The 26,249-nt window shown below is 39.4% G+C and overlaps 4 protein-coding genes across 16 annotated transcripts in view; 1 reads left to right on the forward strand and 3 right to left on the reverse strand.

Annotated features, from left to right (window-relative positions):
* lrrfip1a (leucine rich repeat (in FLII) interacting protein 1a) overlaps nt 1-2,361 on the reverse strand; it is a 57,610-nt gene extending 55,249 nt beyond the window's left edge. For 2 of the 8 annotated variants that reach the window (XM_034134154.1, XM_034134155.1), the window contains exon 1: nt 1,257-1,959. In XM_034134154.1, coding sequence (XP_033990045.1) covers nt 1,257-1,346 — 90 coding nt within the window. In that variant the 5' untranslated portion in view covers nt 1,347-1,959. Of the gene's footprint in view, nt 1-1,256 lie in introns of all 8 variants that reach the window. The other 6 variants (XM_034134159.1, XM_034134151.1, XM_034134152.1 and 3 more) reach the window with 6 other exon arrangements.
* Nucleotides 2,362-4,029: 1,668 nt separating this feature from the next.
* LOC117485736 (ras-related protein Rab-17-like) lies at nt 4,030-11,935 on the forward strand. Of its 2 annotated transcripts, none has more exons than XM_034134405.1 (5): nt 4,030-4,407; nt 8,339-8,490; nt 8,594-8,719; nt 10,316-10,409; nt 11,691-11,935. In XM_034134405.1, exons 1-5 carry the CDS (start codon nt 4,227-4,229, stop codon nt 11,819-11,821), a joined length of 684 nt encoding a protein of 227 aa, XP_033990296.1. In that variant the 5' UTR covers nt 4,030-4,226; the 3' UTR covers nt 11,822-11,935. The 2 variants fall into 2 exon arrangements, with proteins under 2 accessions (XP_033990296.1, XP_033990295.1); XM_034134404.1 differs by having other exon boundaries at nt 10,316-10,405.
* Nucleotides 11,936-17,069: 5,134 nt separating this feature from the next.
* prlh (prolactin releasing hormone) lies at nt 17,070-19,342 on the reverse strand. The gene is made up of 3 exons (XM_034134550.1): nt 19,126-19,342; nt 18,511-18,612; nt 17,070-17,367 (listed from the first exon to the last, which is right to left on the reverse strand). The coding sequence occupies exons 1-3, from the start codon at nt 19,340-19,342 to the stop codon at nt 17,207-17,209; spliced, it is 480 nt and encodes a 159-aa protein (XP_033990441.1). The 3' UTR covers nt 17,070-17,206.
* Nucleotides 19,343-20,922: 1,580 nt separating this feature from the next.
* The window catches only part of mlphb (melanophilin b), a 68,981-nt gene continuing 63,654 nt past the window's right edge, over nt 20,923-26,249 (reverse strand). For 3 of the 5 annotated variants that reach the window (XM_034134722.1, XM_034134721.1, XM_034134718.1), the window contains 3 exons: nt 24,680-24,728; nt 24,102-24,196; nt 20,923-21,896 (listed from right to left, as the gene is read on the reverse strand). In XM_034134722.1, coding sequence (XP_033990613.1) covers nt 21,870-21,896; nt 24,102-24,196; nt 24,680-24,728 — 171 coding nt within the window. In that variant the 3' untranslated portion in view covers nt 20,923-21,869. Of the gene's footprint in view, nt 21,897-24,071; nt 24,197-24,679; nt 24,729-26,249 lie in introns of all 5 variants that reach the window. The other 2 variants (XM_034134720.1, XM_034134723.1) reach the window with 2 other exon arrangements.

Consider the following 26,249-nt stretch of genomic DNA (forward strand, 5'->3'; position numbering starts at 1 on the left):
AATACATTATTGTGCGGACACCTTTACATATTGTTGGTTCACTAACTACATCAGTTAAACATTATATACAAGTCAATATTGTACAGTTGAATCATCAAACATCATTGAAGCTATAAAACCTGCAGTTAAATCCTAATGTCATGTTTAACCTATGCCATTGTCTCATGGACATACACATGCACAGGTAAACCTTTCCTAAATCAGACTGTGAACAAAATGTTTGCTACACAAACTGTCACGACTTGAATTGGATAGACCAACCAAAGAACAGTTCATAGAAACACACCTGCCAGCAAGTATGTTACCAAGCAGGCAATACCTAATGTCACCTACTGTAATAAAGCTTGTTTCAAGTCCCTACAGGTTCATCTGCATACTGTAGTGAAAAGTAAAGTCCATTCAAGCATCAACACACTGTTGCCTTTAAAGTGACTATCTGTAGATAGGCAGTGATGACATATAGAGAGCTTAAATGGGTACAGTGGAAGGCTGTCTTTGTCAGTGGATAGTTTCAGTTTAGGGCCTCAATTGTTTGAGGGGAAAAATTCAGGATACATTGTGATTTTGGACATGAAGTGTCTGGGGTCATATCATTCGGTTGGGTATCACCAAATGTCAGCTGCTTTAACAGCAGACACACCAAGACTTATACTGAAACACATGTGTTAGTATGCAGGGAAGGTTAAGTAAATGTACTCAAGTACAATTTTGAGAGACTTGTAATTTACTTACTTGATTTAAATGTTTAGCTTCTACCCCACTATTATTCAAAGGTAAATAGTGTAATACCTTTAGTTACTTTACAGATGTGGATGAATGATGTGAAATATAATCAAGTCTTAAATCAGACTTTAGTTCCACCTGGAGTAAATTAACAAGCTACCCTGCAGTATACAAAGTCATTCAAACTAGCTGCACCTTTACCAGCTTTGAGAACACTTTCATGATCAATCATTATAAAACATATCATATATATTATTCTGAAATGGACCAATCTGCACAATAATTGTGGTACTTTAACTATATTTTTAAGCTAATACTTTTCTACTTTTACTTGAGTAACATTTTGAATGCAGAGTATTACTGTAACTGAGTATTCCTACACTCTGGTACTCCTACTTTACTCAAGTAAACGATCTGAGTACTTCTCCAACCTCTGGTCATATCTCATGGAGGGCGTTAGACGCAGTACAGGGACCAATGTGTGTGGTTTCAGAGCCGGCAGGAGCAGTTTGTTCAGCAGGATATCCACTCACCTCTCTCGCTATGAGGTTCAGGGCATCGTCCTCCGCCGTCGACTTGTCCTTCTTGGTGGACCTTTTCCGTCCTGCGCCCTGAGTCCCCATGTTGTCTCAAACTTCTCCACTCACTGTAGATAAAGTCACACTCCAGAGAAAGCGCAGAATAATCCAAACAGCTAGTTGGGGGTTCTCATGAGTCGCTAAAATATCGAGTTAAAGGCGAGCAGATCAAACCGACCGTGTGTAGCAGCGCTTACAGCGTGGGTCATTGTCACACATCCGTTTCTCACTCCTTCCTGTGTTTCTGTCTCGAACTACACTCAGCTCTGCTTCACACTGACGGGACTGGCAGCATCTGCCCCACGTGCGCTTCTGATGCGTTTACCTAGCAAACTCAGTCAAAGAAAGCGTTCACTGTAGCTTTAAACCTTGTCTGTTTCTGTCTCACATTTATTCACTTAAAACAAACGCGGACAATTAAATACTAAAGTAAGCTGTAGCTAAAACACCGGTATTGTGGTGTGTTTGGCCTCGTGTTTATCTAGCAGCAGTGTGACTCCACCACCTGACGGATTCTCAGCAGGGGACTCGAACCTGTCACTCTGACGAACTTCAAAGCATGTCCTCGATCAAGCTGCCTTCACGTGAGGTCGGATATTATAGGTTGCAATAGAAACGTCATTTTGTCAACAAACCACACTGGTTAAGCAGACATTGTAGACCTAAATACGATTAACTACGGTAACAGTGTATTAATACTACTAATAGGAAAAGCCAACTGATTAAATCTCTCTAAATTTCATTTTAAATTATTGTACTTGCTTGACTTGGACACCCTCGACATCTTTTGGCGAGTGAAACACATGAATGAATACAACAGATGGTAGGTGTGGGTTTGTGTAGCCTACTGTGTGTTTGGTAATTGTAAAGAAGGGGAGAGTAGTCTACAAACATTCAAATAATTAAAACTCGACTAGGCTTACTAACATAACATAACTTTCTATATACTCTTAAAACGTTAGCATTAGATTAAAAACACATCTATAAAAAGCGAGAAGAATAACGGTGTAGGCCCTAATTAAAGCACTTTATGTGTGTCTATCGGTGCCCGGTATACGGTGAGTCCATGAAAGCAGCTCGAACCTCTGGAGGGGACTACATGTTCAGGGCTTCACTTTCAGGCAGATATCCCAGCTCCACTCTCTCACACCCCCTCTGCTATTTTTAATGACGAGCGAACTCTAAAAACAGTGTTGGGTTTCTTAAAGAGCCAGACAATAGCTCAGTTTGAATAAGAACCAGGTAGATCCCTCACTCGTTATGTAATGGTCCACTATAATGTGTGTGATATATTCAATAGTGAGTTGATAGTGACTTTACTTCATACTTTGTATATCCTGTGGTAACCCTTAACACTGTTGAATCATTTGTAACTCATATAATATAGAGAAACCTGTGTGATATTTTCAGCGGTGTAAAGTAACTAAGTAGATGTACTCAAATACTGTACTTAAGTTTAATTATACTTATTTTTACTTTTACTTCACTACATTTATTTAGTAGGCTACCTTTAGTTACTTTACAGATTTGGATACATTGATGTGAAATATAATCAACTCTTAAATCAGACTGTAGTTACACCTGGAGTAAACCACTTTAATGCATCAATAATTATAAAACATATAAAATACTTTATTCTGAAATGGACAATCTGCACAATGACTACTTTTACTTTTGGTACTTTAACTATATTTTGATGCTAATACTTTTTCTACTTTTACTTGAGTAACATTTTGAATGCAGGACTTTTAATGTAACAGAGTATTCCTACACTCTGGTACTTTTATTTAAGTGCAAGATATGAGTACTTCTCCCACCTCTGGATATTTGTACACTCTTCATCAACGTTGTATTTGTTATGTATTCACAGTTGCCACATTAAGTACTTTGTTTTGCGTAGGCACAACTTTACATTTGATTTTTGAAAGGTTTAAAGGCTTACTGGTAAAAAGGTCTTGATGTTATCATATTTTAGCAGTAAAAAAAGAGAGTTAGAATGCATAGTGAAGGTTCCTTCAAAGTATTTAATCGATGAGACACTTGCATTTAAGCAACTGAATACATTTGCCTAAAGGTTCTTTTATGACAAAGTGGTTCGCAGACCATCATGTTCGAATTATGTTACCATGGTATTGATAACTGTAATGTCTGGAATGACTGTGAGCATGACACTTTATCATTACCACTGGGCTGTGATAATGCAATGACTCCCTCTTGTGTTGAATCAGTGCCTTGCAAAGAGATACAGGAAAAACACGAAATGTTTGTGTCCAATTTTGAATGACTTAACCTAAGTTATTTCACCATGCAACTAAGCAATATATCATGTAATAGGAAATTCATATTAAAACATGCTGTATGTAACACCATACAAAAATAAAGTTTTCCTTCATTAAATGTTGTTAATGAACTGAATGAATACATAACTTCAATAAAAAGACATCTGGCATCTGATGGAAATAACACTGAACATTGGAAGAAGACCCCATTTCTCATCCAGTTTGCCCCCATCAAAAACTCCCCAGTGTAATTTACCAAAAACATGACCATTGGTTTGTCACTGTTGTCCTGTGTTATGTCTAATGAGCATGTTAAGCGTGAGTGCATGTGATGTTTAGCTTACAATGGCCTCAAATGTGTTATAGCTCTGTTGTGGGTGTCTAAAAGGAAGTGAAATTATGGTGTCAGCCTTTTACAAGTTAAGACTGGACTTTGGTTTTACTTTTATTTTCTGTAAAACCAGTTAAAGCTTGCACAGTGTCAGACACGGCAGAGAAGACATTATTACATCTCTGACAGAGTTTGGAGTAGTTGTTGTTACAGGAGACGGAGGACTGCTGAATCAGGACTTGAGGACCTTCTGGGACTTTTTACTATCTTGTCCTTCTGTATTTTATCACTCTTTTGAAACGAAGTGAACTTTTGATGGGGGAAAAGCTCCCAAAGGTGCCAGGAGACCCCGAGCTCCGCAGTGACACTTTGAGCAGACCGGTGCGGACCCTCAGGGTTAAGATGGTTCTTCTGGGGGGCTCTGGTGTGGGAAAGTCCAGCCTGGCCCTGCGGTTCTGCAAGAATGAGTTCAGGAGGACATCACCTACTGTAGGCTGTGAGTTCATGACACTTCAATGATATATTGGGGAAAAACGTGTTTATTCTGAAAATAATTAAAATATATATTTTGTGATGTTGTGAAAGTTGTTATTTGCCTTCTGGTGAAGGTTGGATTCAAAGATCTTAACTATACTCATGATTCCTTAATGGCTTAACATTCAGCCTGGAAGCAGTGGAAACAGCTAACATGGCTGTAGCTGAAGTAGAAACAAATTCTTAATGTTGTTGTTAAAGGTTTAACCTATTCCAAAATCTGTGTACAGTTCAAAAACAACATCCAGTTGTGGTCTCTCTGTAACTTATGTGTTAGAATATTTCTCAGCGAGAAACATTAACTTCCTGGAGAAACCACAACTTCTCTTTTAAACCTCAGTTTTTGTACGGACTAAACAAACAAGAGTATTTGTTAACTAACTTCATTGGAGCTTGAAGGCATATTTTTTTCCTGGAAAAAGCCAGACTGGTTGTAAAAAGTGTATCCAGTTTTGATGCTAAGCCTGGCTATCGCTTCATAGATCTAAATAATTGATAAAGATCTCAATTTTGTATTCTTTCTCTAGTTAATGAACTTATTTCCCAAAATGTCAACTTAAATATTTATCATAATTATATAGTTGTATAATTTAATAGTTTGGCATGGCTCTTATATTTGCGATTTTCAACATAGAATCACCAAACAAAATACACACCGTTTTTTTGTCTTTTCGAGTCTTATTTAGATTGAAAGCTGTGACGGTGCTTCCACAAATGAGACAGAATGTTGCGTTAATAGCTTAAAGGTCACCTGTTATGCAAAATCCCCTTTTTCATGTCTTTTATACATAAACATGTGTCCCCTCTGTGTAAAGACATTCTGAACGTTTCAGGAAAAAAGATTCACTCACTTTTTGTCCTGATCCATTTATATAAAAACCTGTCTGAAAATGAGCTGATGAGATTTTGGCCACTTTATGATGTCATGACGATTTTTTGGCCACTTTATCACCTGAATCCCCTCCTCTAGCACCATTGTGTTCTTTTTGACCAAATATCTCTAAGAGGGGCGTTGGGAGGTGCACCTTATTTTCATCTAAAGTAACAGACAGAGAATCAGCACTTTTGAAGGGCTGAAACAGAGTTATGGGATGCTACAATGGGTGATCTGTTTGGTATTTCGAGCCAAACACTTCAGAGACATGTTTGTATATATCCGAGACCTATATTGATGATAAACAGTATAATAGGGGACCTTTAAAGGTCACCTATCATGCTATTTTTAGGCAATAGCATAGATATATAAAAATATATAAAAAACATGTCTATGAAGTGTTTTTCTCAAAATACCAAACAGATCACCCATTCTAGCCATGCATCATACCCCTCTATTTCAGCCCTGTTACTAAATTGCTGATTCTGGGTATAAAGCTTAAAAAAAAGAGAGGGCGGAGCTTATGCCTGCTCATGCGGGACCCGGCAGATACTGGGTGTTACATGTACCTCTGAGTGAGTTCCTTCAGAAGTGAGGCAAGAATACCTCCTAGCAGTGGCGTAACAAGGTTGTGATTGGCCCCGGTGCAAATATTGTTTTGGGGCCCCCCCCCCATCGCCCCAAACATAAGCGCACGCTGATGCGCTCACACACGCACGGCACGGACATACACTCTCTCTTGTCCTTTCTCTTTTGAGCGCCGCTCTTGTGCTTTGGTTTGCTGTACATTATAAATGCATTTGAATTGGGGGGTGGACGTCACATCCTCTAGGGGGGTCCGGGGGTCTGCCCCCCCGGGAAGAAATGTTTGAACATTTTAAAGTAAAATGCTTCAATATGGTGCACTTTGAGCACACAATTACTAGAGACTAAATCTAGGGGGTACAACTCTAAAACACTCATATGAAAAAGATCTGTTTGCATTTTAATAATCAAATAAGTATGTGAACATTTCCAATAACCTACCATAGCCAATAACGAATAAATGTAACTTATTTTATTTTTGTTGTTCATTCATATCTTATTTTACCTAGTTAACATTTATTTATTAATGCACATTTTTATTTCTCCAGTTTTAAACGATATTTTTGGTTACTGTCCTATAGTGTACATTGAAATGATTTCAAACCTGTTTATCCCAATAATTATAAAGGAGTGCCTTGGAAATATGTGTTTACATAAATTGTGATCAAAACGTTTGAGACCCACTGAGATGACTCACTACACACAACACGGAATCAACTTTTGTGTTATGATGTTAGCATAAGCACACATATTGTATAAATAAGCATGTAAACACCGTGGACCTAACCTCCTCTAGGGGGGTCCAGGGGCATGTTCCCCCGGGAAGATTCTTTCTAAAATATTGAAGTTAAAAGCATCAATCTGGTGCACTTTGAGAGCAAAATGAAGAGATCTATGGATACATCTCTCAACACCCATCAAACAGAACTGTAAACACATTTTTCTTTATGGATATTTTACAAATCACTCCCCTTTTAAAAAGTATTCTTGTTTTGTCATATAGTATTTCATAACTGTTTTTCATTTATTCTCTCTGGCTGTCCATCTCATAATGTTCACATAGAAACTAGCTGTCAACAGGAATATCATTCAGAAGAATTATAATTTCATGCAAAAATCTGTCACAAAAAGAGGTTGCACATTTAAATGCAGGTGTTGTTATGGCAACGTCAGTGGCCAAACAGCCACATTTACTGCTGCAAATACGTTCAAACATGCTGTCGACACGTAAAGCAGTGGCAACTATGCCATCATTTCAGCTGACTTTTTCTCAGAAATACTGTCACATAACATCCATGTATTTCAGTGCTAGGTTGATGCTTAGCTAAGCTAACTATGAAACACTTTAACTGACAGGACTCAGGATCAACTGTGTACTGTAAGCCTTAAGGTAGCTTCTAGCTTCATGTCGAACAGTAACAGTGCTTTTTTCGCATCTAGACCACATTAGACCAGGTCCTGATCTAAAACCACTATACCTAGACTCATCAAATCTGGACTGGATTATCCCAGAGAGGCTAAACATTCTTTATAACACAGTTTGAGATTTGTGAAACCTTAATTCTATTTGTGAAAATAAAAAAAGGAAGATTTTGCTGCTTTTTCTACATCTAGACCACATTAGACCAGGTCCTGATCTAAAACCACTATACCTGGACTCATCAAATCTGGACTGGATTATCCCAGAGAGTGTAAAGATTCTTTGCGCAAAGCATTGTGGGGATTTTAAGACCGCGGAGTCTACACATGTGCAGCCTCGAAATTTCCCGCAACGAAGTACACCGGCCTTGGTTGAATTCCAAGTATCCTGGACATTGGAACAGTCCTTCGGCGGCACTTGATGACGTAGTATCCTTGAAATAGTGGCTCTGGAGCAGCTTTCCTCGACATTGAGAAACACCCACTGTCTAAATGCTGCGGTGATGAAACACCATATCATGTTCCAAACCACATCAAGGATTATTTCTGAAACAGTATGGAGCTCAAACGCTTTCTCTCTCGCGGGTTTACCACAAGGACAGTACCTTTTATATCCTGCTTCTTTACACATATTCTCTCCAGAGTTAGCTCTGAGTGTTAGCGATGCTTGCTAATGTAAACACAGACCAAATTACTTCCAAAACACGTCGGGCATAGTTTCTGATAGCGACGTTTCTGATAGGGCCGTGGGTCCAAATCTGGATCAGCTCCGTTGTAACCCCGTTTTTAGAGATTTGCGCATGGAGGAAAAGAGAGAGGGTTTTATTTTCTGACACTTTGTGAGTTTCCTGACACACACGCACATATTTATGTATAAAAGACATAAAAAGTGCATTTTGCACGATAAGTCCCCTTTAAAATGCGTCAACATGACACGCTAAACGTTGCTGATCTGTGAACAAATGAGTCCCGGATGATGTCATTGTGCTGTCTGTCCCCCCCCCCTCCCCCTCAGGTGCATACCTCACCCAGGTGGTGTATCTGCGGGAAGTCACTCTTCGCTTTGAGATTTGGGACACGGCTGGGGAGGAAAAGTACCACAGTGTCACCCCCCTTTACTACAGAGGAGCCCACGCTGCACTGCTGGTCTATGATATCAGCAAAAGGGTAACGGAACAGACATCTGACCACTAAAATAACTCATCAACTCTCATTGTTTTGGGCTGGTGCTCATTACGTTGTGTATCTTTGTGTGTTTGTGTCAATAAAGGACACATTTATCAGAGCTCAAGTGTGGCTCAGAGAGCTGGAGAAGCAGTACGTCTCAGGATCCACCTCCCTGTGGCTGGTGGGCAACAAGGGCGACCTGGAACAGCATCGACAAGTGTCAGTGCAGGTACACACACGGAATAACTCCTTTTATCACAGTCAATCAGTCTTTAAAATGCTACCATACACTGAAAAAACTGAAACGTTGACTTTAATTAAATGTATTATGTCAACAGATTTCACATTACTGTATTAGGTTAGATGAAAGCAATAACATTAAGTTAAAAGAAAAAAATATATATGTTCAACTTAATATTATTGCTTTCATCTGACATTTTGTTGACATAATACATTTAATTAAGGTCAACGTTTCTGTTTCTGGCATTTAAACAGTCCTTCGGCGCCACTCGATGACGTAGTATACTTGATATAGTGGCTCTGCAGCTGCTTTACTCGACATTGAGAAACGGCCCTTATTTCGGAAAAATGATGTATTGTATACAATGGCGAGAGAAAAGTTATCTTTCGATCCGGTTTGAATTGTGCCACGAATTACACATATGATGTTTGTCAATTTAAAAGATCATTTTGCAAGTAACAAAATTAGTGAAGTAACACTTTTTTTGTGTGAAACCGTTCAATGAACTACATCTCTGGTCTCGCACAACACACGTCACCAAGATGGCCGTCACTGCTGTCTTGCCAAACAAGGGATTAACTACCCTCACTATCACCACAATGAAACACGTCCAGAAGAATGTCATGCAAAGCTGCCTGCCTGCCTTCCTTTGATTCTCTCTGAACTGCCTGATCTTGTTAATGTTCAATGTTAACCATTTGTGCAGATAGCATGAAGTAGAAAAGATCGCCGATGCTAATGTACCGTTAGCGTTAGCATTTCTCCCCCGGGGGCATCCGGGCTTAAATGGTGTATTATAGAATGATCACACCGGTGTGACAGTACTCTTCAAAGGGTTCACGAAATATGACTACTACTCTTACTGTTTAACATTTTGGGTTACTTAATGTTACTTCATGTTAAGGCTAATACAAATGACAAGGCTAAGGCTGTAATGCTAACTAACGTGCTTGCTACTAGCTAGGTAGCTAACTTGATCCAGCCACTCCTGGTCCTTTCATCAGACGGGAAGCGAAAGAACGAGCAAGACCCATTGCTGGTATGATAACAACCTGGTACTAAGCACACAGGCATCTTGTTAAACTTATCTTATCTTAGCTATCTCTTATTTAGTGGAGGAAAACAATTATGACATCACTTACGCGATTTGTAGTCTTTCTAGTTGTGTATTTTTCATAGTCTTATATTTCAACAGTTTTACGACAAACTGTGACTTTTTTTACTTGGAAATTAATGTTTAAGATTGGCAAACATCATATGTGTAATTCATGGCACAATTCAAACGAGATCGAAAGATAATTTCTCTCTCGCCATTGACTTCAATACATAATTTTTCCGAAATAAGGTCCCATGGAGGTCTACCGGAAAGGGAGGGACTTCGGCTCTCTATAGGCATTCAGGGATATTAAAGTTGGACAACTGTCTCTGTTGGCAGGGGTAGTCTGTTTCATAACTGTGTTTGAAACAGTCCGTTTCTCCTAATTGAAGTGTTTTGGTGCGTTTGCCTGTCAGCCACAGTAAATATGCCACTGCTATACGCTGTAACACTGCACTTTTCCCCGCTGATTCTGATTGGTCCTACAGGAAGGACAGAGTCTGGCCAATGACAGAGGGTTATTCTTCACAGAGACATCAGCCCTGTCAGGGGATCAGGTGGAGCAGCTGCTGCTGGATGTAGGTAAGAAGGCTAAAGGTGTCGGAGGGAATGCAACAAACATGTTCATAGAGACTATTATTGCCTGGACTTAGCAACACAGCTTTGCTGCTAGGCTGTGTTTTGCCCGAGCAAACGTCCATCCTTCAGGTGCCTTAAAATACTAAGAGAGTTTGAGGGCAAAGGGATAGTTTGGATTTTTTGAAGAGGTGTTGTATGAGGTACAGTCAATTCACCATCAGTGTATCACAAACAGTAAATGACCAACAAGAATACCAGCAGGGAGCTAAACTATAGCACTGCGGACAGGTGCGGCAGCAAAACGAGTTTGAGACAACTAAAAACTCAATATCCGCAACCACAGCCTTTATCTATGCTCTTTTAAAAATGACCAGACTCCATTCACACAAACAATGAATCTACCTAGCAGAACAGAGGAGCAGCTGCCCTGATCGATTAGCTGCTTGGTCTTATTGTGTGACTTCTGTGTTTTAAACTGTTTGTTGGAAAGGGCTTTCTGATGGCGAGCAAAAGCAATGAAAGTATTGCACATAGTTCACATTTAAACCGAGAAATCTTTCTTTGGGGAGGTTAAATACGTGTTGCTGCTGCTCGTCCACAGCAATATATTGTTGAGCTTCCTGCTGGTATTCTTTTCTGTCTTTCCAAACGGCATCTACTGTAGGTAGCACACTGACTATGGACAAGTTAAACATCCCCACTTCAAACAATGCAAAGTATCCTGTTAAGCCTGTCTTAACTTATTGTTGTCTTCCCCTTGTGCATTTTTGTTCTTTGTTTGATTGTTTTTACAGCATATAGTATAACTAATAGTTTTACTTATCTTTTTTTGCATTTATGGTCAAAGAAAATAAAAATGTTTAACCCAATTTTGAGTTAACAAAAGGCCAACAATTGGAATTATTTTTATCATAGTTAAGATCACAGGAACCTTGATCGATTGTCACAGCATTATCGCATACATCAAAGTTTAGTAAAGATTCTGTTTCAAAACCGTTAGAAACAAATGAATCGCATCACACCAGATGCTATACATTTGAATAAAACACACATAATTAAATATAAGGTTTGATCATAAATCTCTTATCATACAGAAATATTAAGAAACAGGTCAGATTTGACCCGAGGGCAACAGGTTAACAGACTCATCTACCACTAGAGAGCAGTAGCTACAAACATTTACAAACTTTACAGCCGTACTGTATCGTTGTTTGTCTTCCTCTCAGGTGCTGGTTTTATTTTGCATGTGTTAGCATGTGTTGTTGTAACATAGCTCTGATTCAGCCCACAGGGTGTGCGAGTGTGTTGGAGCGCAGCAGGGGGCGCTGTCAGAGTGGAAGGAGACGCCTCATGTGGATTTGTGCCACAGAAACACATTCAATCCTTTTGCATCCTGCTGCAAAGTGGGACCCTGACCTCTAACTCTGTTGGTTGTTGTACTGCTGGTCTCTGTTTTAAAGCTGCACCGGGTAACACATGGGCACCTGGTGTACATCACAACATCTCAAATAAAGAATTGTAAAAAAACACTGGATTGTGCAGAATTCAACCATTTGTTGTGATGATTTCCCTCAGAGGGTTAAGGATCACCTCCTCAGTCTATGCCATATGTTACGCTGATATCAACAGAGGTAGAAGAAGTACTCAGATATTTGACTTAACTTGAAGTAGAACTACGACAGTGTACTCTGTTGCAAGTAAAAAGTCCTGCATTTAAAATCTTATTTAAGTAAAAGTACATAAAAGTATCGGCATCAAAACATATTTAAAGTAACACAAGTAAACGTACTCCTTGTGCTTTGTAGCTCCATTCAGAATCATATACTGTATATTTAATACCTGGTTATGATTATTGAGGCATTCATTTGTTCATCATAGCTGGTAAAGGTGGAGCTATATATTTTCTATTAGCCAATAATCTGGATCTGTAAAGTAACTGGTAACTATTTTTGTCCGATAAATGTAGTGAACTAAAAAGTAAAATATTTGCTTACAAAATGTAGTGGAGTAAAGTAGCGTAACATAAAAATACTCAAGTAAAGAACAAATACCCCAAAGTCATACTTATATACAATACTTGAGTAAATGTACTTCAATACATCACACCACTGGATACTAACAACCTTTATTCAGAGTCTCCTGCCTGTGATCAAACTGAGCTTTACAGTTCAGTGTGCTTTCCAACGCCCTTTTTACACAACAGAAACCTTGTTAAGGAAAGCAAAGAAAAACTAAATAAAACTAGAAAAGTATATTGAGTGTGCAACAATGTGCTCCACTCTGTGGGTCTGGAGTTTGAAATGATTGAATTGTTGTACCGAATTGTACTGTAACTGATACATGAGTGAACGTTGAATGGTAAAGAAAAAACTGCAAATGTTTTATATTATCCGTCGGTCTTCTTCCTGTTGGGCTAGGTTAGTTCTGTCCCTCGTGGTTAACAGTGAGATTATAAAGACATGTTTAGGTGAATATGCCCATTTGCTTTCTGGCCCAGAGTGAGATGAGACATGTCATACAAATGTTTCTTGTCTATGCATTAAGTTTATACGTATATTTAGATGACCTGGTTCTACAGAGTCACTGCCCACATCGTGGATTTGGTGAGCAATTAAAGCAGCATTAGTAAATACATCTGCTAATCTGTAGCCTAGCTAATCATAAAAAGCAACAAACCATATCTAAATATAATTATTTCTGCTTTTGTACGGATTGCATAAGAGATATGGCTTGTGCTTTAGTGATCTTAAAGGCCCGAACACACCAAGCTGACACCAAAGAACTGACACAGACGGACCCCCGACTGTTGTGTCGCCTCACGTCTCCTGCGTCTTGGCCATGTTTCGCACTGGAACACACCGCAAAGACTTCAGCCGACGGCCAAGAAGCACGTACGAACTGCGCATGCGTGAGTGGCAATAACTCTCCTTACCAGCAGGCAGCGGTAGTGTGTATTCGTCATTCAAAAGAGGCAACAACCGGAAGACAGACTGCGTGATAACCGAGAGAAGAACAGACTGCGTGATATAAACAAACAACAAATAGCGTGTGCGTTCCATTTTCACTCTACAGCGAGAAGCTCATGGGGCTTTCCCCAACCTGTGTCGAGAGCTGGAGTTAAATGAAATCTCAGATTTGCCTTCTTAATAGTTTGTTTGGGTCCCTCACTTCCGTTTCGCTTCTCATGCACTGATTCGCTAAGCTGAACAGCCAATCAGAGTGATTTCTTTTGCCGACAGCCTTTGGCCGACTGCCCACCGATTCGACATGTTGAACATGACGGTGCGGGACACACCAATCTGAGTAGGGCGTGTCGACGCTCATCGTCGGCCTGACGCCCATCGACGGCCAAAATCGGCTTGGTGTGTCCGGGCCTTTAGAGAGACGGGTCTTTTTTTATTTGATTTATTTTGGATGTATTAGAGGTCCCCTATTATACTGTTTTTCATCAATATATTATAGGTCTCAGATACAAAACATGTCTCTAAAGTGTTTGGCTCCAAACACCAAACAGATCATTGCAGCATTACCCATAATCCCTGTTTCCAAAGTGCTGATTCTGTGTCTGTTACTTTAGATGAAAATAAGGAGCCCCTCCCCACGCCCCTCTGAGAGAGATTTGGTTACAAAGAACTCAATGGTGCTCTAGGAGGAGATTCAGGTGATATGGTGGGGGGGGGGGGGTTACCTTGGTTGGTGATTGGCTAATGGTTACACAAGACAAAAAATCATTATCATAAAGTGGCCAAAATCTGATCAGCTCATTTTCAGACAGGTTTTTATATAAATGGATCAGGACAAAAAGAGAGAGAATCTTTGTTCCTGAAACTTTCAGAATGTCTTTACACAGAGGGGACACATGTTGATGTATAAAAGACATGAACAAGTGGAGTTTGCATAATAGGTGACCTTTAAGGTATTTGTATAGGCTTTATGCTACGCTAAACTAACAGCAAATATTTCTGCTATACATGACACACATTAGATTGATATAAATCTTCTAGCTCTCAAGAAGAAATACAGGCTTTTCCCAAATATATAACTAAATATATATGTCACACCTGCACAATTTCTCCTGTCAGTATTTCATAGTCCAGGAAGTGTTGTTATTACATGTTTGTTCTGTCAAAATGATTTTAGAGGTGTGATGCACATTTTTTAAATGTTTGGATTAACAATCATAAAAAATAGAAAAATGCTTGAGTGACACCATGATTTTAGAGACTGACTACAGGTCAAATGGTGTTTCCGTTTGCTTTGGTCAGCTGAAGCTTCTCTTCCCTGCACTCTGTCAGAAAGATTCTCTCATGTTTTCTCCAACAGTTGTTCTCTGCAGGAGGGCTCCGAATGTGGACTTTTTACTGTTACGAATTTGGAATACTGCATTGTGATTTAAAACAATGCTGAAATGTGTGATAATTAATGGACTCTGAAACAAGGCTTTGTTATGCTGATTGAAACCAACTCATGTAAAGGCCCTGACACACCAGGCCGAAATCGGCCGTTTTCGTTAGTCGGACAACGAAGCGTGCCCTGTCGCCCAAACTCAATTTGGTGTGTCCCGCACTGTCGGCCGTGACACGCCTTATTTGGCCTTTCATGGCCGACGCACGGCCGATTCAACATGTTGAATCGGCCGTGCGTCGGCCACAGGCAGTCGGACAAAGAAATCACTCTGATTGGCTGTTCAGCTAGCGAATCAGTGCATGAGAAGCGAAACGGTTGCTTTTGAATGTCTTCCACAAGCAACACTCCAATGGCTGATAGCTCCAGTACCGCACCAAACATGTTTTCGATGGACGAGAGTGAAAATGGAACGCACACGCTATTTGTTGTTTGTTTAGATCACGCAGTCTGTTCTTCTTCTGTCTTCCGGTTGTTGCCTCTTTTGAATGACGAATACACACTACCGCCGCCTGCTGGTAAGGAGAGTTATTGCCACTCACGCATGCGCAGTTCGTACGTGCTCGGCTGAAGTCTTTGCGGTGTGTTCCAGTGCGACACATGGCCAAGACGCAGGAGAACAGGGTGACGCAACAGTCGGCGTCGGCGAGTTCTCTGGTGACTGCTTGGTGTGTTCGGGCCTTTAAGATCACTAAAGCACAAGCCATATCTCTTATGCAATCCGTACAAAAGCAGAAATAATTATATTTAGATATGGTTTGTTGCTTTTTATGATTAGCTAGGCTACAGATTAGCAGATGTATTTACTAATGCTGCTTTAATTGCTCACCAAATCCACGATGTGGGCAGTGACTCTGTAGAACCAGGTCATCTAAATATACGTATAAACTTAATGCATAGACAAGAAACATTTGTATGACATGTCTCATCTCACTCTGGGCCAGAAAGCAAATGGGCATATTCACCTAAACATGTCTTTATAATCTCACTGTTAACCACGAGGGACAGAACTAACCTAGCCCAACAGGAAGAAGACCGACGGATAATATAAAACATTTGCAGTTTTTTCTTTACCATTCAACGTTCACTCATGTATCAGTTACAGTACAATTCGGTACAACAATTCAATCATTTCAAACTCCAGACCCACAGAGTGGAGCACATTGTTGCACACTCAATATACTTTTCTAGTTTTATTTAGTTTTTCTTTGCTTTCCTTAACAAGGTTTCTGTTGTGTAAAAAGGGCGTTGGAAAGCACACTGAACTGTAAAGCTCAGTTTGATCACAGGCAGGAGACTCTGAATAAAGGTTGTTAGTATCCAGTGGTGTGATGTATTGAAGTACATTTACTCAAGTATTGTATATAAGTATGACTTTGGGGTATTTGTTCTTTACTTGAGTATTTTTATGTTACGCTACTTTACTCCACTACATTTTGTAAGCAAATATTTTACTTTTTAGTTCACTACATTTATCGGACAAAAATAGTTACCAGTTACTTTACAGATCCAGATTATTGGCTAATAGAAAATATATAGCTCCACCTTTACCAGCTATGATGAACAAATGAATGCCTCAATAATCATAACCAGGTATTAAATATACAGTATATGATTCTGAATGGAGCTACAAAGCACAAGGAGTACGTTTACTTGTGTTACTTTAAATATGTTTTGATGCCGATACTTTTATGTACTTTTACTTAAATAAGATTTTAAATGCAGGACTTTTTACTTGCAACAGAGTACACTGTCGTAGTTCTACTTCAAGTTAAGTCAAATATCTGAGTACTTCTTCTACCTCTGTTGATATCAGCGTAACATATGGCGTAGACCCCCCCCCCCCGACGAGATCAAATGCAGTGAAATGATTTGGTTGTCTTTAAGTGTATCAATCTTGTGAATAAAAAGCTTCAGAACTGCTGTTTCAGATTTAGCAGATGTTTTGCAAACCCCTCAGAAAAGCTTTGATTCATTTCAATCTGTTTCTCAATAAATTACAGTGAAAATAAACCCGTGAAAGCTGAAGTATGAAACAGTGAAGAATTATTTGAAGGACCAATGTTTCATTGATTCAGTTAAAGTTTTTCTTATTTTTTACTTTTGACTGTAAAGTTATAAAATGGTGTGTTAAGGTCAACTCTGAGTAAACAGTCAATTGTTCATGTAATAGTCGTTCGAAATCTGATTTAATAGTTGTATACATATTCCGTTTGCATTAATGGAAGTTATACATTTTGGAGTAAGACACAAACCATATTATCTTTTATTTGGGGGGAAAATGTACTTACAAAAAGTTTACAGAAAATGACTTATGCAATTTATTCAAAAGTACAGAACCTACATTCCAAATGAACACACGAGGACACAGTAGATACTCAATCATGCGTAGGGTTTTACTGTGTAATCCAAACATTAGCGTCAGGGTCAGCTGCTGGTGTGTACACTCTGGCTCTGATGAAAGCCAGATGATCTTTTCTTCTTGGGACTTTCCGGCCAAACCTCCCCACGGGCCTGATCCCCCGGCCCGTGTACCAGGAGGCATCGATGTCTGGATCTGGATCAAAAACAGCTTTCATCATGTATAAATCTCAGCAATTGGCTGTATTTTACCAGCCGACCATGGTTTTCCTGCCTAAAACATGATGAAAAAATACTGACTTATAACATGTCATAATTACAAATTGTCATACAATGTGTCCTAATTGAGTATAAGCTAACGAGAAGGATCCTAGGCTATTGGAAGAGGAATGATAGCCGCAGAGGAATTTGTTAAAAGGTTCAGTTCCCCCAAATTACAAAAACAAAAACACAAACCAACAAACACTCATCATTATTAACCCTGTGAAGCTTAGCACACATTTGTCATGCAACTCCTAGGTAGAGCCATACTTGTTCTTGTATACAAAGCAAACCAAAAAGAATACAGTTAAATGTATGATGACCCAAGATCTTTTAAATAAAACAATAAATAGTGCATTTAAAAAAATATATTAAAATGTTAAAGAAATACACAAAAGTAGAATAAAGCCATTATATCCTGAAAGATGACCTCCTTAAACCCTGGGCAATTCATATTAAGTCATATTTAATTTATTTGTATTTAAATGATTACACACATTTTTATTCAATGTGCATCATTCTAATTTTATTCCACCATCCAATCGTCTTATACTTGATGACAAAAATTGTAAGGCAGCAAAGATGTGTGGTTGGTGGGCTGACAGCCGGTGAAACCAAGTACCCCTCAATGCAGTGCGCAATGCCTCAACATGGGCAGAGCTCAACGTGGGCGGAGCTCAACCTTTGTGACATCCCGACTCCCGCGTTTGGTTAGGTTTAGGTTTAGGGTTGGGGTTAGTGGTTAGGGGTTAATAGGGTTAGGGTTAGGGTAGCATGGAGAGAACAGAATTACTACCCGTGCTGCAGACTGCAACGCCTCATCTGTTGAGCTCCGCCCACATTGAGGGCAGTGCAGTGCAGTGTGCACTGCACTGCTTCTCAGTAAAACTGGAATAACAATATCAACTCAAAGAAATCTATTATTGTAGAAAGAAACTGAATAAAAACATATTTCATTTGAATAAATTGAGTTTTGAAATGTTAATTATTATTTCATTATGTCTCAATTATATTGATTTTGAACACTTTAGTTTTCTGTACAATTTGAGTCATGTGCGAGTGTAATCTGATGCCTTACTCCTGATATTCATGGAACGGTCCCGAAGAGATCCACTTTGAGTCTGAGTCAGGAACAGAAGGAGAGCACAGAGCAGCGCACACAGCCTCATGACAGCTCCACCTGGCAGACACACAAACACACATCTGAGGACAAACACACATCTGAGGACACACAGACACATCTGAGGACACACACACATCTGAGGACACACACACATCTGAGGACACACAGACACATCTGAGGACACACACACATCTGAGGACACAACATGGCAGTCTGCCGCTGATGGAGGACCATCAAAGTGACTCAACATGAAGACAATGACTGGACGATCCATGTTCTCTGATAAAGAACATTACATGCAAAATGTCATTTTGAATTCTAGAGCAGAATACCACACTTTGCAGATATCAATGTTTCAGCAACTGCAAATACCAGGAACTTAATTGGAGAGTTGCCTGTTTTACTTCACTCTTTTTAAAATCACTTTTTCAACTTAAGCAGTATTCTATTTATCCTTAACCTCAGTAGACTGTTTTAAATTGATTGTTTTAAATGTCTTTGACTTCAAATCCAAAACATATCTGACCGGATTGTTCAATTTGCAGGAATTGAAGAAATATAAAGATTTACCTTTGGGAAGATTTCTTGCCGGAGTTTCCAAACCAACCTTGACTGGCAGCTTCACTTTCTCCCAGAGAGAAGCCCAGGAGCCTACAGGTGCAGGGCTGATGGCAGAGCCTTCTCTCCCTGGAGCTGTGGATCGCAGAGAGTGGACCCTGACTGCAGGGAGACTGAACCACAGAGAGAGTGGCGTTGAGGTTGTGGTATCTCTTATCAGCTGTTCCATCATCTCTTTATATTCCAGCAGGAGGGGGCAGACATGTGTGGATATGCTGATGTCACCAACATCATAAGAACTATATATACAACACAATATTTTCCATCGGAGCTGGCCAATGTGTGCATCACCTGGCTTTCCCTGGAGAATGTCAGTAGTTGGTGGTGCACCATAATGTAGCACGACCACATCAAAAAGTTCCCAATTAAATGGGAGATTATTTTGGATGATTAAACAAAGTCCAACTTTACAGCACCAGTTTGAATGTTACCAGCCCAATACATTACTGTTATCACTTATGACCTGGAGCATTAGCTCACTGTTATCATCCGAGATCTAATGGAAGATGGATGACCGCTTGGCCCAAAACTGTTAGTTGCTAGTGGCCATAGAAATAATAAGAGATTTAAGGTGGAAGTCAGGTGACGTAGGATAATAATCAAACAGACACAGAACTTTGATCCAGCAGACCACTGTTCGTGTCCCGTGTGAAAACAAAAGCAAATTTAGTGCAGTGCGAATTTAAATTTTGGGCCAAACTAAATACACATACTCAACCTATTTAACTTGATTTACTTCTGTACACAACTTAAGATATGAACGTAATGATCGAAACCAAAAATATGATCCTTTCCTAAACATAAAGTTAACTTTTTTTTAAGTTTTCCACATCCCAGTGTGCAGGTTGCAGTTAGCCCTGTCTGAAGCAGAATAATGAAAATGATAAATGGTCGTTTATTAGTGGATAATATTCAAAATGGGTGCTTTAAAGTGTCATGCTGTGTCTCAAATCGCCTTCTTCTGTACTTACATGTGCTGTTTTGAGTGCAGAAGTGCAGCCCAATGCTTGGTTTGGTATAATGTGTGGAACGCTGAAGCCACTGCTCATTTCATTGGGATGGACCTGTCCAAGATGATTTGGTAGTCTGTTTGTTTGCCCTTATTGTTGCTAGCTAACTAGCTAACAGGGGCCATTGTCACTTCCTCTGAGGGCCAAAGCTGCCGTGCGTGTTTTTAATCACTAATACACGATCAAAATCCATGCGCTGCGAGTGTCCACGCTGTACAACATGGCAGTGTTCTAAGGAAAGTGTCAGAATTGAGACACAGGATCAGTTTATGAGCTGTTTTACTTCCTGCCAAGTATTTAAACCAGTAGAAACAACAAAAGCAAAGATTATAAACACAGTGATATACTGTAAAGTGAGTCTGTTTACGTTGTGAAAATGCTGTGTATTTTTACTTTAATATTTCCGTATTGGAACATAGCCTCTCTGAAATGCATATGTCCTAAAAGACAATAATGAGTCCTCCCTGTGAGTTTAAAGAACCATGGAGGCTGCTCGGTCATGTAAAGGCAGGACTGCTAACAAGTCAAACCAAAGGAGAGGAATGTGTGATGATCCCACAGGAACCAAACACGCAGGTCTGAAGGTAACACTGGTGAACAAAGACATCAGTTCTGCTGTGAGGAGGCAACCAAGAAAAGAGAACTGCACTAAGGAACAGAATATTGTGTGTGATATCACATCAGTGTTCTCAAACAATACAAATGCCATTGAACAGGACGAAAAAGATGACAGTTTAGTTTGTAAACAATTTAATAAGACTAGTGAGACAAACAGTGTTACTAGATTTACACATATAATTAGAGTGATGTTTTAACAAAAAAATGAAATGAAAAAAATTAAAGTACTATTTTATATATTTTTGTCACCAATCTCTATGTTCAAACAGTGTAAAGAAAATAATGTATGATTTATTTATGTCAAATGTGTATACTATGTGTTACTGATTTTATATAGTTCTTTGCTTGTTGTTTGCATTTTTATTTCACTAAATATCAGAAAAACATTGTTAAATTATAAACAAGAACAAAAATAAATCCCAATTTTAGAATATTTTTTGTGAAGGACATAAATAAGATAAAGTGGAGAGAGACGACATGCAGGCTCATATAAAACTACTGATCATATAGAAGTAGTTAACGTCCATTTAATCTGGCATCCATATACTGTATAGAGAACAGAAAACATACAATGAATTCCTTTTAGATCTTGTCACAATGCACAGTAGGAAGTGCATAAAGCACAATAAGTATTGGATTGATATACACCACAATAACTGTAATAACCTTACTCCTAATAATAAGAAACAAGCTACTTTGTATGAAAACATCACAAAATGTAAAAACTGAAAAACAATCTCAAACTAGATTTGTAGTTTGGTATTGCACATTTTTTGGACCTTCTGCAAACAACACCATTTAAAATGTTTATTTTATGTATGTATAAATATATTTGTGTATGTTTTCATGTAAACACATAACTCATATCTAGATTTGAGATTAAAACAGCACAGTTGAATGCATTAATGTGCGTACAAATCAAAGTCCAGCCAAAGACGTGCACATACTAACAGTTTACTATAAATATGGTATGGATACAGTATATCACAGTAAGATAAAACAACAATATCACAAGGAAACATTTTAAATATATATATATATGTGGTCACATGATGCTCAGCCTCCTCCTCATTGTCCCTGTGTCATCACTGGTTTCTGCAAACAGAGAGAGACCAGGGAGAAGTTGATTGGCTGTTTGATAATTGCATTCTCAATCATTCCTGCTTTGATTGGGTTAATGAATGTATTATTATTAGCCATAACATGATTCAGAGAAACTGAGATACAAATACAACAGAAAACTACAAAGCATTAGAAACCTGTTGACGACCTCTGAATCATTGTGTGAAATGTGAGGGTTGTGAACGGTTACTCAGGCTGAAGAAAAGAAACTAACAGGAAATGATATTAAAGGTAGGGTAGGTAATTCACTTCAGAAACACTTTTTGTTATATTCCATGGAATGCTCTTAACATCCCGATAGCAATGAATACATTAAATGCTTTGACTATAAATATATACAAATATTTCATCTGTGGAAGCCGTGGCGCTGTAAAAAGCACGACCAATCATCTGCCTCGGACCGCGGCAGATGATTGGATGGCCTACCTGCCTGTCAGCCTTCCATCTGTGCACAAATTTATCTCGTGCCCTCATTGGTCATGTGCGCGTTCGTGTGTGTTGGAGGAGGGCCTCTGTAAGGAAGTCTGAAGGAAGGGGCAGATTTTTTTCGGCTGCGTACTTTCAAATTCTAGCGCACTCGAGCTGGTCTCTCCATTCTTACCTACCCTACCTATAAGATCACATTACAGGGGTAATCAACCCCATCTATTGTCTCATATTAAAATAACTCGAATGTGCAGAGAGGGCTGTGGAGCTTTGATTCTGAGCTAATAGCTTCAGTCAATGTCAATCACTTCAAGCATGTCACTGATTCTTGATCGGGACCCCTTGATGTCACTTTTCAACTTACAGGGTATTTCTGATGACTTCAAAGCGTGGTTAATGTTGTGAATTAAAACAAAACTACTTGGTCAAGTTTAAACTTTGTCGCTCGTTATACTGTCATCTGGCTTCCTTTACTCCAATCATACATGTGACGGCCACAGGATGCAGCTTGCAAGGCCAATAGAGGGGTCGGCACTTCAGTGTGCATAGTTTGACATGTCAATGACCAAGATGCCGTTTTGAGTTGGGAGTGAGAATGAGTTCAAATTAAATTAAAACCCTCATTTAAAAGTGAACTATAGCTATGTATTTGTCCAGCTTTAATTAATTATTGCATTTGGCTCCCGCAAACGTATTAAATAATAGTTAAAGAATTGTTTTGAACAGGATACACCTGATATTTATAATGCATGCTGTCATTCAGGTGTTCATTGTTATTTCTTGGCAGTTTTCAGAAATCTTGGCGGTCCCAACCATGACAGATCAGACAGATCTGTGGGATGCAACATGTGTTTTAAATAATCATAAAAACACGAGGGTCATACTCATTGTTTCCCCCCTAATCTACGATCTGTGATGGTTGTTAAATGTTTTGGCATTATTCATGCAATGCATGAAATCATACCTATAGGTAATAAATAACAATAATAAAAGAGATCTTTAAAAGAAAACATCCAGAATAGAGTTGGCACAGTGATCATACCTTTACTGTAATGTGAGAATTGCACAGAATTTGTAAGTTTGATTAAGACAGAGGAATCAACAACAGAAGAAAATGCAATTAATTAAAACTATCAGAGAGCCTGATTAGAAACCAAACACCAGATAATCCACCAGTAGAAGTCAAAGCCCAGTTTAACCAGTAAATGAAGAGTTCGTTTCCAACTATAAATCCATTTGGGAAGAACAAGATCTATTAGGATAGCGGACATTTTTTGGAAATACACCTATGTGCCTTTTTGGCAAGAGAAAAGATCAATACACTGTTACGTTTGTTTGTCTGCTAAACATAAGGATACAGCTAGCAGCCAGTTAGCTTAGCTATTTGTTTATTTAACAACTTCTTAAGGGCTGGTGTGCAGAGGGTTAACCTTCAGGAGAAGCCAGACGAGCTGTTAGATGCTGTCTCCGGAGTCTCTATGCTCCGCTGAGCTAATTGCTTCCTGGCTCTACAGTAGCTATCTAATTAACATACAGACATGACAGTTGATTCATCTTCTCGTCTTACTCTTGGCAAGAACGTGAGTAAGATCATTTGCCCAAAAAGTCCAACCTTGAATGATCAATATCTCTTTAAAAGAAATGTTACACTTTTTTGTTGTTGTTATAAATACTTTTGTCAGTATAGATGATTTATATAGCTATATAATGTTGGAACTGAACTCTTCACTGCACCATATGGGGGGGCCATACCGCACAGGTAGCCTTGGTTTGGGGCTTAGCCACGGGGTTCCTCTGTGTCAGGGAGCCCCTGTAGAGGGAGTTCCTCACAAACCTCTCCACCTGGCCTGGAGACACACAGCAACTACATGTACATCCACAATCTACTGCTAGCACAGTTACAAAGCTACATTGTGGTTTTCTATGTCATTTTGCGACAAACCTGAAACTACAAGATAACAGATGAGCAAGACATTATTGGAAAGGCATCATTTTGAATGTGAATTTGAGGCATTCAGTCTCATCTCAACATCAATACTTTCCAAATGTCCAAGTACAGCTTCCCAGTAGCAAACGCTTACTATAATATAACACGTGTTTTATACAACCGCTATTCTATCTCCACACATACTTCCATTATAACATGTCTGTGGGAATTCTGCATGTGTAGAAGTTGACTATGTGACATACAGCTGGGAACATTAAAACTGCAGTACAATAGGACACAGTGTTTATCAGCTTGCAAAATAGATCATCGTGTTCTGTGAGTTTAACAAGGTTAAGATGTTTGGAGTCAGGCGGCCCTGGGGATCATGCTCCAGCGTTCTTACTTGTGGGAACATGGTGGGAAAGTCTTCTCACTTGGACCGGGATAGCAGACTAGAAGACACAAAGAGGGAAACAAAAAGAAGAGATCTAAAGTCAGAATGTGGGAAATATATGGCCTATCATTCAGTTTGGCCCCTTGGAGGGGAGAAACATTATCAAAGACAGATTATTTTATTGGTCGATTTGAATCTATAAGGGTGGGGCCACAGATGGGAGCCATACTCAAGTTCACTTATTAGGCTTGTTTGATATAGGCTGCAGCTTGCCTCAAAGTAAACAAAAGTAGCAAATTGCAATCAGGTGTGTGACCTGACGTGTGAAGGCAGAGTATCTGTAACATTGTGTGCAGAAGAAATCCCACCGCTGAGATGAACATGATTAACAGCGCTCTTAGCTATCAGTATACATTTAAGTGTGACACCATTTCCTGACTGAATACTTAATAAATGTAATACGTTATAAATAACTTTAATGTGCAAGAACAATTGACTCTATTACAGGTACAAACAGTCTATAACGGCTCAAAACATTTCCATAAGGAGAAACGCGCTGCACTTTAAAAAACAATGCAAATATAAAAACACTAATGTGCCAAAAACACGCAAATTAAGAAACATCTTCGTCAACTTGAGGAAACATGCGCAGCGTTTACTAAAAGCTGCATAAACCAAATGCTGCAAATACAAACGGAGACGAGGGGGACACTAAAAAGTGACGCACACAGCTGGGAGACCAGGGGACACTAAAGAGTGACGCACACAACTGGGAGACCAGGGGACACTAAAGTGTGACGCACACAGCTGGGAGACCAGGGGACACTAGTAATGGGAATTACGGCTCTTTGAAGGGAGCCGGATCTTATGGCTCCGTTCCTTTCCGAGAGCCTTTCAAAAGAGCCGTTTTTTTTAATGGGGCGGGGTTAATAGGGTTATCTGCGAAATAATCATCAGGATAATGATTGACTGTATTGCCAGAAATCTACTTTTACTCACAGAAAATGTATAACTTGCTACATCTCGCCAGCCAAACTACTTCTCAAGCAGCATGCGTTATGCCATCATCTATGGAACATTTTCATTCAGGAAAGCAAGTTCCTTTAAAGGCGAGTGGATTTGTGGCAGGCAGTGAACCAACGATAAAAAGAACGGCTCTCACCAAGTAGGACTCGGTTCCCTTTGTTCGTAAGTTCGTACCAAAGAGCCGTTCAAAATAATCGGATCGTTCGCGAACATCACATCACTAGGGGACACTAAAAAGTGACGCACACAGCTGGGACCGGAGCGCTTGATGATGTTCAGGATTATAAAGCTGGACAACTGTCTCTGTTGTTGGAAACTTCCCTAAAAAAATGTATGGTCTTATTTCAACAATGTGATCACATGACTCCTTCTGATGTTACTGCAGGTCAGGTGTAAGCTAGCTAGCTAACCTAGCAAACCTAGTCATTTCAGATATACTGACAAACACTTACAGTTATGAGAACGACTGACTGACCCCTAGATTCCACCGGGTCCATCTGCGTCACGTTACAGCCACGTTACGGCTGCGCCGCGGCGTTGACAGCGATCGCGG

This window comes from Trematomus bernacchii, unplaced genomic scaffold (genome assembly GCF_902827165.1).
Source record: "Trematomus bernacchii unplaced genomic scaffold, fTreBer1.1, whole genome shotgun sequence".
Taxonomy (NCBI): domain Eukaryota; kingdom Metazoa; phylum Chordata; class Actinopteri; order Perciformes; family Nototheniidae; genus Trematomus; species Trematomus bernacchii.